Source organism: Geotrypetes seraphini, chromosome 14 (assembly GCF_902459505.1).
Source record: "Geotrypetes seraphini chromosome 14, aGeoSer1.1, whole genome shotgun sequence".
Classification (NCBI taxonomy): domain Eukaryota; kingdom Metazoa; phylum Chordata; class Amphibia; order Gymnophiona; family Dermophiidae; genus Geotrypetes; species Geotrypetes seraphini.
The window spans coordinates 42,264,642-42,282,485 of NC_047097.1; the positions used below are offsets into that span (position 1 = coordinate 42,264,642).

The 17,844-nt window shown below is 43.3% G+C and overlaps 1 protein-coding gene across 3 annotated transcripts in view; it reads left to right on the forward strand.

Moving 5' to 3' along the window:
• Positions 1 to 17,844, forward strand: part of THSD4 (thrombospondin type 1 domain containing 4) — a 1,080,479-nt gene that overhangs the window by 93,746 nt on the left and 968,889 nt on the right. For all 3 annotated transcript variants that reach the window (XM_033919867.1, XM_033919866.1, XM_033919868.1), the window contains exon 4: positions 6,949 to 7,015. In XM_033919867.1, coding sequence (XP_033775758.1) covers positions 6,949 to 7,015 — 67 coding nt within the window. The remainder of the gene's footprint in view (positions 1 to 6,948; positions 7,016 to 17,844) is intronic.

Below are 17,844 nucleotides of genomic sequence, written 5' to 3' on the forward strand. Positions count from 1 at the left end.
CCCTGGGATCTCTACGTGGTGCTGATGAGCTTCCTCTATGAACATTTCTAGTTCCTTGACCTCGTCGTTTGGGCTGTACTCCACTAGAATCTTCTCCTGTGCTCGGATTCTGTCTGATTCATGGTGAGCCCACCAAAACTCCTCCAAAATCTACTTTACTCACCTGTCTACCAGTCCAATAGTTCTTTTGGTTGCAAGTAGCACCTATATAGTGGTATAGTAGGGTTTTGGTGGGCTCACACTTTCCACCATAAATGTAGTGGTTAGAGTGGCTTATGGGTCTGGGTCCTCCTCTCTATGGTTCACTAGCCCATCTACCAGGTTACTTTGGACACCTGTGTGATGCTCTACTAGGCTTTACCATACCTTTAGGGGTGGGGGTGGGGGGTCAGTGAGCAGTAGTGGAGTGTGTGTGTGTATGTATGGGGGGGGGGTCATACATTTATATTTTCAGTGGTCATCTGATCAGTTTGGGTACCTTTGTGACACTTAGACATTCAGAGCTAGACTTTTTTTTAGAAGCATCTAAGTTCCGTCCAGAACAATATGGGAAACGTTTGATTATTGCTGCAAGAAGTCCAAGTTAAGCATGCCCAAAGCCTGTCCATGACACACCTCCCAACATGCCCCCTGGAACTCTGGATGCACAGTGGATAAAACGTCTCACTAGATGTCCAGGAAAATGGTTTTGATTATTGGCACTTGGACATCCCAACGATTAGTGCATCCAAGTGCCAACTTAGACCTTTTTTGGTGTTTTAGTTTTTTGATTGAGACTCATAACATACAGAATACTATTTTACGTGCATTGCATGGCATTCTTAGGTGTGCCAATTTATGCCAATCATAGAGCTGGTGTTAGTGGTTGCCCCTAAATATAGGTGTGTTAATGCAGACTTGTGCTAGTATTATACAAAGGAGTCTTCATGTCAAGATGATTTGATAGAGTTGTTGCTCAATGAGTGGTATCAAAGCACCAAGTCATAGTTGTCCTTTTTGACCCAGATTCTAGAAATGGTTTCTTAAGTCAGGTGCCTAGATCAGTGGTCCTAGCTGATCTAGGCACCTAACGTAATTATTTAAAAAGCTTAATTGGCACTGATGGTAAGTAATTAACAACTCATAATTTGCAAAAAAAAACCAAATTTGGATAGTAGGTGCCTACCAGAAAGTAGGTGTGGTTAAGGGTGGATTGTGGGTGGATCATGGGCTTATTTTACATGTAGGCGTGCTTAGACCAATTAAACCCTAGCATAAATAAGGGGGTGCCTAAGGTTTTGATGTCTACCAGTGCCTAAGTCCAATTTAGGCACCACTTGGAGCAATTCTATAAATGGCACCTAAGTTAAGATTGACATGCGCTGTGTGCTACGTTCCTCAGCGCCATTTATAGACTCAGGGCCTTTATGCTGGTGCAAAGAATACTTTATATTTGCTCACAGAAAAACATATAAGCAATAAGGCCCAAATTCTCAAAAGTGTGCCATAAGTTTAGCGGCTGTAGGCACCCTACCACTGGCTAACTTAATTGGTTTAATTGGTTTTAACCAGCACGGTAATTGACTGCGTTGTTTAAAACCAATTAAAAAGTATTTATAAAAAAAATGTACGTACCTGCCAGTGCCTCAAAAAAATGGCAATATGATCGCGTCTATGGAGGCGCCTGAGGGCGAAGAAGGCATGGTTAACGCTGGAAATGACCTTTAGTCACCTCTATAGACATGATTCACATCAAACATAGGCACTGAAAATGTAGGCCTTTAAAACCCTGGCCTGCATTCCCAGTGCCTATGTTTGATAGTGTCCATGATTCCACAAACGACGCTGCTGCGCGATTGACACACGGCCGGTGCTGTTTTTGGAAGCGCCGGCCGATAACGGCACTGTTTGTAGACTCTAAGGGCTCCTTTTATGAAGGCGCACTACGGGGGTTAGCGCGTCGGACATTTCATCACGCGCTAACCACCGCGGCAGCATAAAATCCTAACACCTCGTCAATGGAGGCGTTAGGTACTAGCGTGGCAGGCGGTTTAATGCACGGTATTCCGTGTGTTAAACCACTACCGCGCCTTTGTAAAAGGACCCCTAAGTCTTAGAATCCGTTAAAACTGTTATTTCAACTGCCATATAGTATTTAAACAATGAATTCAATTTCATTTTAGAGTAGAAAAATATTAGTCATACTGTGGCAAAGAAAAAGCCTGCAGCCCCAGGAGTTAGCCAAAACAAGCTATTAAGTGAAAGAACGCTTTAAAATATGTGTCTTATGAGTGTCAAGGAATCCGGTCTTTGATGGTGCTCCAGGGCAAACAGTAAGCTGGGAGGAAAAGTCCCCCTGACAGTCATTAAGTACAGTAATGACAGTAGTACAACCTGATGCATGTTATATGTATCTTCTTAGCAAATGGTTCGAGGCAACTTGGTGTTTTCCCAGAGAGCTGGGAATGGGGAATTAACTCATGAGTTGTATGCATTATTTGCCACAGATTTGTAAATGACTCTTTAATTGTGAAATTTTTGAAAAGAAGCTAAGAGCTGGAATGGAGGTCTGAATAATGTTATATGCTTTTTTGTAAATTACTTAAAACTATGGGGTCTTTTACTAAGGCACGCTAGCTGATTTAGCACGCGCCAAATATTAGCGCATGCTAAATACAAACGCGTCCATAGAATATAATGGTCATGTTAGCATTTAGCGCACGCTAAATCGGCTAGCTCACCTTAGTAAAAGAACCCCTTTGTTTTTTTAGAAAGAATAATAATTTAATAATAATAATAATAATTTTATTTTTTTATACCGCCACAATCTTTTGACTTCTAGGCGGTTTACACTGAAGAGAGCTGGACAGTCAGCAAATTACAGAATATAAATAGTAAAAATACACATATTTCTCAAAGTATGGTGTTATTAGTTTTAAAATGGTATCTGATTAGGAGATATATCTGTCGAACAGTGCTGTCTTAATTTCTTTCCAAAATGCGCCCTAGGTCAACCTGGCTCTGTTGATGTAACTGCCTAGCCAGGTCTGCTGTTTGCAATCAGTGATTCTTGGATAGGCAAAAAGATTACAATTTCTGGTTGTCCTAGTGGGGATGTGTAGCTCAAAATGTGGTAAGAGATAGGTAGGGGCCATTCCCCAAACCAGTTTAAAGCAAATGTCTATTTATGAAGCAGAAATGTTACATTATAAATATTTTTGTTGAATGTTTGATTTTTATCTTGCTTTAATGTTTATTTTATAAACTTCACAACTGCTAATACTTGATGGTACATAAAAACCATATATTACCCTGTTTCCCCGAAAATAAGACCTATCCTGATTGTAAAACCGCTTAGATAACCTTGATAGGCGGTATATAAAAAAAAAAATCCTAGCCCAAAAATAAGCCCTAGCATGATTTTTATATATAATATAAGCCCTACCCCCAAAATAAGTCCTAGTTAAGATCGACCCCCGAAGCCCCCCCAAATGTCCCTGACACTCCCTGACTTCATCCCTGACACTAGTGCTGCCTGATTTGCTTAAAAAATTGGACTTGTCAATTCAGCAACCCCTACCCCTGCTGCTTTAGGTGGCCTCGGAGCAGAGGTATGTCAGTCTCACGGTGGGAGGGTCAGTAGGGTTCTGCTGCACAAGGGGATGGGTGAGAGGGCTTTCAAGATCATTCACGGAATCCTCCCTCCTCTTATCCCACTGTCTTTCAACTCCTCCAGTCCCGACTCCTCCAGAACTGCCCAAAGGCATAAACTAGCCTTCCCCTCTCCACACGGCATCCACTATGCAGGCAAACTGGGAAAATCCCTTCTCTTCAAAATCACAGGTCTTTGGAACGACCTCACCACCCTGTTGCGGAACCTGAGCTCCCTTCAGTTATTCCGCAAACAACTGAAAACCTGGCTTTTCAGCAAATTGTAACTCTATCCTTCCCCCCTTTCTCTCCCCCCTTCTACACATAAGTTCATGTAATCCTTTTTCTTCTTCTCTACCCACTATTTTAAGTTCTTGTAAACCGTGTCGAGCTCCATACTCATGGAGATGATGCGGTATATAAACTTAAGGTTTAGATTAGATTAGATTAGAATGATGCACATGGGGGGGGGGGGAAAGGAAAGAGGAAGAATTGGGGTAGAGGAGAGGAAGGGAGAGATGATTGTTATACATGAAAAAAAATAAGACATCCCCGAAAATAAGCCCTAGTGTGTTTTTTGGACCCCAAATTAATATATGACACTGTCTTATTTGTCTTATTTTCGGGAAAACACGGTATTATTACTATAATTTTTATGAATTGTTGTTTTGAAGAGTAATAGTCCAATTTATTTAGAGCATAGTTCCATTTGTACTAACTTTTCAAACAATTCAACATTTAAGAATGCACAACTGGAGAAAATAAAGCATTCTCAATGGTTTTATAAGAGCAGAAAAATCGCTATACTTGGTCAGGGCAAAGGTCTGTCAAGCCCAATATCTTATTTCCAAAAAGTAGATGACATTTCCCTAATCTGCCTTACTAAACAAGTGCTTGTCTGGATCTTTACTTTTTAATGGCACAGTTTTGTCAATGCTAGTTATGGTTTTATTCAACTAAAATCGGCCATCCATTCTGGTTATTAGGTAAATCTTGGATCCATTATTTCACTTGTGGATGATTTAATAATATCTTTTTCCTGGGTTTCTTGTTTTCTCTTTTCGTATTTTGGAATTTTTACTATTTCTACATTTCTGTATATCTCTATGGATTTGGTGATATGTTAAATTTGAAATGCAGTTAAAAAAAAGGCCATTCACTCAGGTGGAGACCTCTGGGTCACCAGTTCAAACTATGTAAGCCAGAAATGATTTAAAGCCATTTGGATGTAGGCGGGGCCACCACCTATACTAGACAGGCCACACAGACATGCCTGCATAGCAGTGGGTCACCTCAGGGAACACTGCTGTGAACTAAAGGGTGCAAGGTTATACATCTCACCAGAACCCCCTTACATTGTATGCTGCACCCTCCAAAACAGTCCCCAAAACTACTGGACCCATCTGTCTACTACTGAAACCTGGTAAAAATGCTGACACTCAAGAAGGGTGTGCTGACCCAATATTCTGTAACTATGTGTGTAACTTTTGGAATGCCCCTCCCATGGCCAGATCCCCTTTTGAGCTTTGGGAGTTGGGCCCCCATCCATATAGAGCAGCAGCCTCAAACTCAAATGCTGACACTCAAGAAGGGTGTGCTGACCCAATATTCTGTAACTATGTGTGTAACTTTTGGAATGCCCCTCCCATGGCCAGATCCCCTTTTGAGCTTTGGGAGTTGGGCCCCCATCCATATAGAGCAGCAGCCTCAAACTCGCGGCCCTTGGGCCGCATGCGGCCCCCCCCCAGGTGCTATTTTGTGGCCTGCAGTCTTGTACCCGATCTCGCACTCTAGACAGGAAGAGAGGCGCCAGTGTCAACTGACTTGCAACTTCCTGCAGCTATCGCGTATGCTGCCTTCGCGTATCTGCCAGATACACGAAGGCCGGAGTCCTGGCATATGTGACGGCAGCAGGCAGTTGCAAGTCAGCTGATGCCAGTGTGATCTCACACACTGGGCAGGAAGAGAGGCTCTGGCGTCGGTGTTAGCTGACTTGCAACTTCCTGCTGCCGTCGCATATGCCGGGACTCCTGCCTTCGCATATCTGGCAGATATGTGAAGGCAGGAGTTCCGGCATACGCAGTTAAAGGAAAGATTTATAAACTATAAAGAGTTTTTACCTCATGCAAAATTGTAATTTCTTTAATAAGAAATTAACTTTTTTTTCTGTGGCCCTCCAAGTACCTAAAAATCCAATATGTGGTCCTGCAAAGGGTTAGAGTTTGAAACCACTGTTATAGAGTGTGCAACCAAATGTGAGTGCATATTTTAAAAGGTGCCAATTAATATCAATTATTGGTTGTTATCACTCAAGTACTGATGGTTCAGAGCTCTTTATTCAATTATTCCCCCTTTCACTAAGCCGTGGTAGAGGTTTCTACCATGTCCCGGAGTGCTAAATTATCTGACACTCATAGAATTCCTATGACTGTCAGAGCAACATTAGAGCATTTAGTGCTCCGGGCTGCAGTAGAAACCTTTACTGTGGCTTAGTAAAAGAGGGCCTGGGTGTTATATAGAAAATCTGGAGTAAATGCATAAACACCATTGTAAAATCTCCACTTAAACAAAAATATATTCCCGGAAGCCCAAACCATTTGAAAACTAGAAATTTTTTTCTCTCAAACCTTTTAAACTAAATAAGATAAAAATAAAGGAGGAGCAGATATCATTTTCTTACATGTATAATGTACAGCGCTGACAATGCTACTGAAATGATAAGTACGGTAGTAGTAGAAGTTAGCCAAACTTATTTTAAAACCCTTCTAAGCTAACTGCTTTCACCATTTTCTGGCAGTGAATTCCAGAGTTCAATTACATGTTGAGTGAAGAAATATTTTCTCCTGCTGGCTTTAAAATCTACTACTTAGTAGCTTCATTACATGTCCCTTAGTCCTAGTATTTTTGAAAAGATAAACAAGTGACTCACATCCCAAAGCAGTATGGTATTTGTACTGCTTGATCCTGTCCATTGAAATAAGTGCTGCAAGTCCTATAATGCACCAGGATAGATTAGTCAGAAATCCAGAACCGTCTCAAAATCTTTAGCCTGGAACTGGGCATCTCTGTGCTTTGAAAATAGACACAGTATAGCATTTTCTTAAGCCAATATTGAAATATCATTACTAATGAATTTTTCCTAAGGAACCAATTACTGATATTAATAGGTTTGTGGAATTCATAATGATCTTCCATGCAGATGAAATGTCACTAATATTAAAGTTTGCTGTCCAATTAAAAATAGCAAACGATGCAAAACTGTTGCCAGATGCTATGCAGGACACAAATTCAATGAAACATTTCTTTCTAATTTTTCAGGTTGGTCGCTTCTGTGGTGTTAGGATTTCATTTTGTCGTTCCACAGCTGTCAATTGAACACAGAAAAGTAAGCTCAAACACTGTGCATAAATTCTGAACTGTCAGCCTGAATATTTGGTTGGATTTGCATAGCTTATCTGAAAAACAACATAACAATTGTATTATAGAGCATTATACAAAGGCATTTTCCACTAGATTGTTTGGGCTTGATGCTGAAAGGCATTTATCTTCTTAATGTCAAGAGTTAACCAGATACACATCTTGGCATTTAAAATTCCCCCCCCTCCCCAGTCTGCTTAAATTTTGCCTGAACAACTTCATGCCTGACCAAAATGTATCCATTTAAATGTGGGAAAGGAAATGTGTGTCAGAAGTGAGCCAAAATTTTATCTGGATAGCACTGATATTGAACACTGTCTGGATAAGCTTATGTAGTTAAGTCTTACTACAGATGATAGCAGGCTTAAGATAGTCAAAAAGATATCTGGATATCTTTATCTTGCTTTGTTCCGCATCATGGACATAAGTTACTGAGGGGAGAAGTTACTAAACTGTGCTAAAATATGGCATTGTACTTCAGTAATTCAGTACAATAGGTTAGTGATTCCTGCAGTAAATGAATAATGCAACTTGTCATCAGTCTTTCAAGCTGTGTTATTGAGCTCCCTGGGCATTGCAAGTATAGTAAAACCTTGGTTTGCAAGTATAATTCATTCTGGAAACATACTTGTAATCCAAAACACTTGTATATCAAAGCAAATTTCCCCATAAGAAATAATGGAAACTCAAATGAATAGTTCCACAACCCAGAACCTTTAATACAAAATATTGTATGTACTTGTATTGCAAGACTTCGCTCGTTTAGAACGGTTGCTACACTCCCGCAGCATCAGAGAGAACCATCGGCTCAGTTGTCATGCACATATTGTGGCCCACTGTAGAGCAGAACAGTACTTTATAATTCCTACAGTGGAAACCCCAATATAGCACTCTGACGTGTGGCCCGAAATGGAACCACCCTGCAGGACCGGATTCCAAACTGGAATCAAAAACAAAACAAAATCATCACCATTATCATTCAAAGAAATAATATTATTTTTATTCCTTTTTGTATCCAGGTAAGTAGACTTTTCAAGATAGCTGCTAAGCTGGTCAGAATGTTTTATACAGCAGCATAAAGAAACAAAAAAAATAGCAAACTTAGCAAGCAAAAACAGCATACAATCAAGTCCTTGCCTTGCATTCAACAATGATGTAACCTCAGCTGTGTCTGAGGATAGCAGCCCAATTCAGGCCTAGCACTGACTGCTCCACAGCAGGCAGTTTCACAGAAAAAAAAACCAAACAGTTCAAGTCACTTATCTTCACAGCACAAGTGTTTCAAAGTTCCTCCAAGCCTCTGGCCAGTTTCACTCACTGCCAGGAAAAAGGGGAGTGATAGGTTTTGCACACAAAAGTCCTTAATTTGACTCTCACAATTCCCTCCCAAGATATCAGCAAAACCTCACCCCAAAAAATCACTCCCTAGCTTGCAAACAAAATGTTCCACATACAGTCCAGCACCACCAAACTCCACTCACTGTTTGAGGGTGGAAGCAAAGTCCATCTGCATGGCTTCAGTAACCTCAGGAGCAAACTCTGCCAAACCTTCTTCAAATTCCATGGGTTGTTCTCCTGGAAACATGGGTTCCTCAGCCTGACCCGCCTCCAACACCTCCATTGGAACTGGCTTGCTGCTCCTGCTTGGCTGAGAGGACTCCCTAGGGAGAAAAGGATTAAACCTCCTCCCTAGCTTGCTTCCCTTACTGTTCTCTGGGACAGGTTTAAATATCTTAGGGCGACACCCTGCTTTGTCAGCCCTGGCAGTGTTCCAAGGGCCTCTTGGGCTCCCCCGGTGGTCAAGGTCATTATTTAGCTCAGAAACTACCTGTCCCTTCCCAATTCCTCTCCGGGATTTCTTTTCTGCTCCATTTTCTTTTTCCCTAACTGGGACCGGGGCAGGGAGAATACCTGGCTGGTCACAATATACTGTAAGTACTCATATTGCATCCCTCCTGGTCAACTTGTAGTGTGGTTTGGGGGGTTCCCTGCTGTGGCTGCTCAACTGATTGCGGCAGGGATATTTCCTTGCCACGATCAGTTTAGCGGCAGAGTCTATTTGAAATGTAGGCCAGCATTTCAATTGCCTATATTTCTGGCCATAGGGAGTTGCCTAGGATCCTTAAGCTCACCCATGGCCACTTCTGGTGAAACCACATCCACTCCCAGCCTTGGGCGAGCTTAAGCGTCCCTATGCGCCTTCCTGCACCTGTGACAGATGCCTGCCTCTGGTTTTTTTTTTTTTTTTTTTAAAGAAAACATGCATCCTGATTGGCTGGTTAGACAGTGAAAGGACGCCTACTGCTGCCTACAGTCAGGATGTCGTTTATAGAATTTGCCCCTTACTGTCTATAAAAAGATGCCGTTTATGTGCTCATTGGCTAATTTTTTTTAAATCACTGCATACTAATGGAAAGTCAGTCAGCACACTTTTAAAATAGGTAGGATCTGTAAACATCAACTTCAAATTCAGCTTCCTTAGAGACTACTATGGGCCAGATTCTCCAGACAGCATCTACATCGGCGACTTCTTACAAAAGCAGCGCAGATCACGTATCAATCATGAATGTAATGGCACCATTTGGAGATTCATGGCTATGTGAAAGGTGCTGGAAATGTAGGCCAGGGTTTAAAGGCCTATATTTCTGACACCTTCCTTTCGTTAGAATCATGTCTACAGAGGTGTCTAATGACACCTAAGGCCACTTCCAGGTTAACCAAGCCCACAATGGCCATAGGGGCCTCAAGGTGCCTCTTTAGTTGGGACAATGGCGCTGTTTTTGGAGGTGCCTACAGGCGCATCCATTTTTTAACAGCATTTTAATTGTTTTTAATTGGCGCAATCAATTACTGCACCAATTGAACCAATTAAAAGTTAAGTTAGGTGGCAGTAGAGCAGCTACTATTGCCTAACTTACAGTACCATTTAGAGAATTTGGGCCTATTTGACCTCTCTTATATCTCTTCAAATGTCAAGCTTATTCATAGCTAATTCTCAAATAATTTATTTAATACTCATCTCTAATATTGGCTATGACTCAACCAATTTGGCTAAAAATGGCCTGAATGCACAGAAAAATCTCATATAACAGTGCATTAAGGTGACTGTCTACTGCAGTTTACTGAAAGGACCCCATAACTCCTAAACCTCAGAGATAAAAGTATCTGCGCTGAAGCAGGTGCAGATATCTGCTGGTACAGTAAAACCTTGGATTGCAAGTAACTTGGTTTGCAAGTGTTTTGCAAGACAAGCAAAACATTTGATTAAATTTTAACTTTGATATACAAGCAATGCCTTGCAATACAAGTACATACAGAATACACGCATCACATCATCACAACTGAGCCGATGGTTCTTCTCTTTCTGATGCTGTGGGAAGGTGTTCCCGCTAAGCTGCGCTGGGGTGCGCTGGCGCACAAAATATTACCTCGCAGCGCACAAGTTTCTCGTCACAGCGCACACAGTGTAGAGCACAGTTCTTCAACCGCCGGTCCGCAAACAAAATCTTGCCGGTCCGCGAAGGATTCGGTCCCCGCCGCAACGAAAGGCCGGCGTCAGCTGACTTGCAACTTCCTGTTGCAGTCGCTGTGCCGGGACTCCTGCCTTCGCCGGGACTCCTGCCTTCCACCGCGTTTGCCTCCTGCCTTGTCTCCGCACCTCCAGACCAGCAGCGGCAGCTGTGTATGCTTTTAACTTCGGCACAGAGCTGCCCCTAATCAATAGTTTAGCGCGGTTTCATAAGGCAGCCTCGGGGCCTTTGCTAGGCCGGCCCACATCGCATCATCGAAGCGGGCCGGCTATCAAAGGCCCCGAGGCTGCCTCATGAAACCGCGCTAAACTATTGATTAGGGGCAGCTCTGTGCCGAAGTTAAAAGCATACAGAGCTGCCGCTGCTGGTCTGAACTCTTGGGCCGCTGAAGGAGGGCAAAAAGCAGCTGTCCTGGAGGTTTCCCTTCCTCTCGCCTTTACAGGTTCCTTTTTTCCACCTTTTTTTTTTCCCTTCAAACGGCAACGGGCCCCAGCATCGACATCAATCAAGTAAGTTCCACTGTCAATCAAGCGGTTCTGCTCGGCCAAAGCTTCCCCTGTGACATGAGCCACCCTCAGGGGAAAGAAAGTGACCCACAAAGGTGAGGGGAAGGGGGGCAGATGATGGAAGTTGGGGGGGGGGGAGAGAGAGAGAGAGAGAGAAGGGGCAGAGGATGGAATGGAGGAGATGAGAGAGAGAGAGAAGGGGACAGATGATGGAAGTGAGAAGAAGGGAGAGAGAGCAGAAGGCAGATGGATGTCAGTTGAGAAGGGAGAGCAGATGCTGAATGGAAGTGGGGAAAGAACACATACTGGATGGAAGGAGGAGATAAATAAAGGGGGAAGAAAATAGTAAGATAATGGAGGGGTGAGGGAAAGGGGTGACAAGCTGTGTGTAGACACAGTGAAAAGAGGGAAACGGGACTAAATAGTAAGAAAGAATTTAATTTAGATGGAGGCAGAAAATAGAGAAGGAAGACCAGAGAAGAAAAGGGAAGAGAGAGCAGAGAATGATCAGATCTGAGTGGAGGAAATGAGAAGAGAGATATGCTAAAAACCACAGGGGGGAGGGAAGGATAGAGATGCCAGACCATGAGGGGAACAGAAGGAAGATGATGGATGCTAGACCAAATTGGGGGGTGGGGGGGGGCAGGAGGAGAGATGGCAGGGAAAGACAGACAGTGAATGGAAGGGGCAGATGCTGGACTGAAGAGACAGAGAAGGTTATCATGCTGCTGTACCGGGCCATGGTACGCCCTCACCTGGAGTACTGCGTCCAGCACTGGTACTTTAAGAAGGACACGGTACTACTCGAAAGGATCCAGAGAAGAGCAACTAAAATGGTTAAGGGGCTGGAGGAGTTGCCGTACAGCGAAAGATTAGAGAAACTGGGCCTCTTCTCCCTTGAGCAGAGGAGATTGAGAGGGGACATGATAGAAACATTCAAGGTACTGAAGGGAATAGACTTAGTAGCTAAGGCAGGGAGAACGAGAGGGCACTCTCTAAAGTTGAAAGGGGATAGATTCCATACAAACGTAAGGAAGTTCTGTGGTAGAAAGCAACATATTTATTTGGCTCATAACTTGCTGGCGCCCGATATTTTTAGCTCACAGTGAAAAAAGTTTGCTCATAACACCCGCCCGCTTAGAGGGAACACTGGTAGTGACTGTTCTAAACGAGCGAGGTCTTGCAATACGAGTACATATAGCATTTTGTATTAAAGTTTTTGGGTTGTGGAACGAATTATCTGAGTTTCCATTATTTCATATGGGGAAATTCACTGATATACGAGTGTTTTGGATTACAAGCATGCTTCTGGAACAAATTATGCTCGCAAACCAAAGTCTTACTGTACTTTGTACTTACGGCAAACTTAAAAGCAAAACATATGTGCAGACATTTGTTTTTCATTATTTGTGCAGAATCCACAGGTAAAAAGTACAGGTACAAGATCCTTTATCCAAAATTCTGAAAATCAAAAGGCTCCAAAAACCGACATTTTTTTTGTAACAGTGTTGCATTACTATTCTGTACAAAAAACCCACTGGAATTAAAAGTGAAACCTGGCCCCAAAGTCACTTCAGAGACTTCACACCAAAAGCAGTTCAGTTCCCTCATCTTACCTCACAATGTACCTCTGAGGTGTTGCTGGTGGCCGCAGCAACTCACACTCGTTGACGTTGTTTGCTGCGGCCCTGCATACCCTCCTTCTGCCACACCCAGCCAGGAAGGAAAGGAGAAGTGATATGAGCAAGACCGTAGGGCTGCAGCAGCCGATGAACACGAATTGCTATGACCACCGGCAACCCATCATTCCAAATCCGAAATGTCTCTGGTCCTGAGCATTTTGGATAAAGGATCTTGTACCTGTTTTTATAGACTTCGTCCCATTGCAGAAAGTTTGAAAATTGTGCCCATATTATCTACAGTTTCTTTTCTGTAAGGGTTTGATTAATTCAAAATGTTTTGGCCTCTGTGGATAAAGAAATTAAAAAGAAATTCAAATAGTGACTGTCATATCTGATATGCAGTAGATATTTGGCAAAAAAAATAAAAGTATTTTGTAACATTCTGGAGAAAGCCGTTTGGCAGTTACACGAGGAAGAACCACTATAGATATGCTGAGGACGTGGCAAACTCTTTTTTCCTTATGTTGCTGTAAGGTTGAACTTGATCAAAAAAAAAAAAAAAAATTTAAGCCTTTATAAAAGACTGTTTGTTAAAATCATTTGCAGACCTGTCCATATGCTATTAACCATAGAGCACAGACGATTCAAGGGTAAGTGTGGGTTCTTGTGCACATGTCCACAGAAAATGAAGGGGTGCCAGCACACATCTACGGTTGTTGTGCTGCACATAAATACTAGCCTTGTAAAAACTTCTTGTACATGAAATTTTTGCGAGGCTGATATTTGTGTACAGGACAATGGTTGCAGATGTAAACTGTACAATGCTGTTACGTCCCATCTTTGTTTTAAAGTTGCAGCTACTGTTCTGGCTGGAGAAAAAAAAAAGAAAAATGAGGCATTGCAAATCACAAAAAGGGTATTAAATCTTCTCAATCAAACCTATGCTGCCCTGGATCTGGTGAAAAATTTTTCACGTCAAAAAACATTGCTTCCTTTGTGCATTGCAGCAAAATATTTAATGTCCTCGTTAGCATTTATTTTAATGTGTGTGTGCCTATGTCGTCCCTGGGAATTAAACACCTACACCCAACCTCTCTCTGCGTTGCTTGGCCAGTAGTTATGTGCTCTTATGACCCAAATAACTGCACGATTAGGATCACAGTATCTTTCTGCATCGGTTTTAGTCTTAAGTAAAATTGAGAGAAAAGCATCACACAGTCCAGTGCTGGCTGTTGCCTACTTTGCCGTTTCTTTACTAAGGAGGAGGAATTTTCTGGACACAAGGAATGTGAAAGTTCCTTAGTAAACACAGTATAGTCTAATGCTGTGATGGTTTAACAGGACAATGAAATTTTGGAATGCCTGGTGCTCTCTAATTGGAGTTTTGTTTGGCATGGGATTAGACCATGAGAAATATTGGCCCACCAGAGTTGGAGGGAAATGAATATTTGCCTTCCACCTTCCATATAAATGTTAAAGTAATTGGACTATATTCATTAAATTGCGTGCAAAATACAGTGCTGAAAAAATCTGGGTGATGTGCTATTCTATAAATGGCACTCAGAGTGGTATTCCGTAGCACAGTCTGAAGAAAAACCCCATGAAACAGAAGCCATAAATAGGAAATAGGGTCGAACAAAGGAATTCCAGACAGGAGCAAAGGATTCCACAGAGGTGTATTTATTAGCTAATTCAAACAGACCCAACACGGCACCTGAGGTCAGTGGTGGCGTAGCGAGGATGAAAGGTGCCAAGGGTGGTGGCACCCTTCCTCTGCCTCTCCCACTGCCACACGCTCCCATCTCCACACACTCCTTCCCCTCCTGCCGCTTCCCTTCCCCTATATCTCTGAATGCTCCTGACGCGATCAGCAACCCCCACCCTGCGGTTGTGCCAGTGTCGGCTCTACCTCTGATGTTACTTCCTAAAAGCGGGTCCAGGAGGTGAAGTCAAAGGAAGAACTGATGCTGGCGCGACAGCAGGTTGGGGATTGCTGCTTATGCCAGGAACATTAAAAAGGTACAGGGGAAGGGAAGCGGTGCACACACATGGCATGGGGGGAGAGGAGGATAGGTGCTTGCATCCTCACCAAGATGGTGCCGGGGCGGATCGCCCCACCCCCACCCCCCTTACTTCACTACTGCCTGAGGTCAATACCCTGTAGGGCAGGGGTGTCAAAGTCCCTCCTCGAGGGCCGCAATCCAGTCGGGTTTTCAGGATTTCCCCAATGAATATGTATGAGATCTATTTGCATGCACTGCTTTCATTCTATGCTAATAGATCTCATGCATTTTCATTGGGGAAATCCTGAAAACCCGACTGGATTGCGGCCCTCGAGGAGGGACTTTGACACCCCTGCTGTAGAGGATCATGGAGATCAAGACCATCAGATATGTGCATTATAGGGAATGGAAATAATGCCACAAATATCAGCCTCAAACTCTACAAGTTTTATCTCATAGCCCAACACATATGGTGCTGCAACTCCAGCCATTGTAATCTGAGTGACATGCCATTTATAGAATAGCGTTTAGAGCTGATTTCAATGCCAAACTTTGGACGTGAGGATTTACACCAACTGAAACCTGGTGTAAATCCCGGTGATCCAGTGGTGTAATTTAGGCGTAGATCCCCAATATTCAGTAATACTACACACGGATCTTTAGTGGCAGCCCCTGAGCTTCCTATTCCCCTCCCAAAGCCACACCCCCTTTTGAGTTGCACGCTATGAGATTTTAATACAGATCTTTATTGAAAAGTGCTTAGCAAGACATGCTTGCAAATCCAAAATGTTGCCAATTAATGTCGATAATTGATTGTTAACAAAGAAATGATATAAAATTTTGAGTACTGGTGCTCCAGAACAGTCACTAATAAATATTTTAAATCTTCAGAGTATTCTGGATTATATCTTTCTTTAAATGTTATGGCCTCAGCCCCACCACTAATATATATTTATAGGGTGAAGAATTATGTGGACCTTCATCATCAGCCACAAATCCATATTCCAATTCATTATATCATCTCAATTAATATTTTTTTATTCTTTATAAACTTATAAATTAATTTCTTTCAATAGTAATGTTTAAAACTTCAAAAACTTTTCAGCCACTTAACTTAACAGCTGACATGACCCGGGAGAAGTAGACCCGACATGTTTCGCAGAGAGCGAGACCAGAAGGCTTTGAGCATGCGCAAATGCTCAAAACCCAGTCCAGCCCAGCACAAGAAAGAGGGAGGATCTCCCTCGCACCGCCCAGCCCAGCCCAGCCCAACGAAGGAGGATCTTCGGGCACTGGCACTGGCACGTCCTGTGCATTGGTGCTGGTGCCGGTGCCCAATCGGGTAAGCGACCAATGTCTTTGCGGTGCTGAGGGGGATGTAGGATCGCGGGGGAGGGGGGGTGACGCGAGTGGGGGGGGAGGGGAGAATGCCGGATCGCACTGAAAAAAAAAATGTGTATAACGCGCTCACACATATAACGCGCATGGTTATACTCGGTTTGTAAAATCGTGTATAACGCATGCGTCATATGCGTAAAAATACGGTAGATCATTACCCCCTCCCCCCCCCGTGCTGCCCCATCCTAACTCCTGCCGAGCTCCCCTCTGAGGCCGGTCCCCAAGTCTCAGTACTTTTTTTTTTTTTTTCAAGATCGGCAGGAGGGATGCCCACTCCCTCCTGCTGCGGCTGCTTCTGTCTGGAACCCCCCTGACACTCCTCCCATACCTTCTAATGAAGATCGACAAGAGGAATGCCCACTCCCTTCTGCCTCAGCCACCACTGACCAGACCCCCGATACTCCCCACTCATACCTTCTAATGAAGACTGGCAAGAGGGATGCCCACTTCCTCCTCTTTCTGGTGCATCCTGGGTAGGGTTACCAGATGTCCGGATTTCCCCGGACAGGTCCAGGGGTCTGGCCGGCTTTTCAAAACCCAGCACTTTGTCCAGGTTTTGAAAAGCTTGGAACAAATTACTGTCGGGCAGGAGCGCATCCGTGCATGTGCGGATGCCATGCGATGATGTCACATGCACACGCATTTCAATCACAATGATCTTCCTCGGGGGATCTCTGTCTACGTTGCAAGCTGAAAAGCATACACACCATCAAGATAGTACTAAGTACAACACCATCACTCATATGCCACTGATGTAATTTAACCCATTAACTAGATGAAGAAATGTGGGGGACATAATTAAAACCATATAGCAAATGCTCATACACATATGCTTGCCTTTGCTCAGTATGTGTATATGCATTTGCTATGTGGTTTTAATTATATCCCTCGTGTTTCTTCATCTAGTTAACGGGTTAAATTATATCAGTGGCATATGAGTGATGGTGTTGTACTTAGTACTATCTTGATGGTGTGTATGCTTTACAGCTTGACAACACAGGCAGAGATCCCCTGAGGAAGATCATTGTGACTGAAATGCTCACTTAAGGGAGAGCGTCGGGAGTCCTTTAAGTCTTGCCAGCGCTGGAAGTGGTTGTGACCATTAAAGATAAGTGTTGCTGATACTTCATTCAGTCATTGATTTGCTGATGTTATATCAAATATCAAGGAGGAGTGGGATTGTTTTCAGCACTTGTAGTAGGTATTAAGAACATAAGAATTTCCGCTGCTGGGTCAGACCAATGGTCCATCGTGCCCAGCAGTTCGCTCACGCGGCGGCCCTGTGGTCAAAGACCAGTACCCTAACTGAGACTAGCCCTTCCTGCGTACATTCCGGTTCAGCAGGAATTTGTCTAACTTTGTCTTGAATCCCTGGAGGGTGTTTTCCCCTATGACAGACTCTGGAAGAGCGTTCCAGTTTTCTACCACTCTCTGGGTGAAGAAGAACTTCCTTACGTTTGTACGGAATCTATCCCCTTTCAACTTTAGAGAGTGCCGTCTCATTCTCCCTGCTTTGGAGAGGGTGAACAACCGGTCTTTATCTACTAAGTCTATTCCCTTCAGTATTTTGAATGTTTTGATCATGTCCTCTCTGTCTCCTCTTTTCAAGGGAGAAGAGGCCCAGTTTCTCCAATCTCTCACTGTACGGCAACTCCTCCAGCTCCTTAACCATTTTCTGGTATATGTGAGGGCAGGTGATATATACATGATTTTTAAGTTATCCCAGGACAAGCAGGCA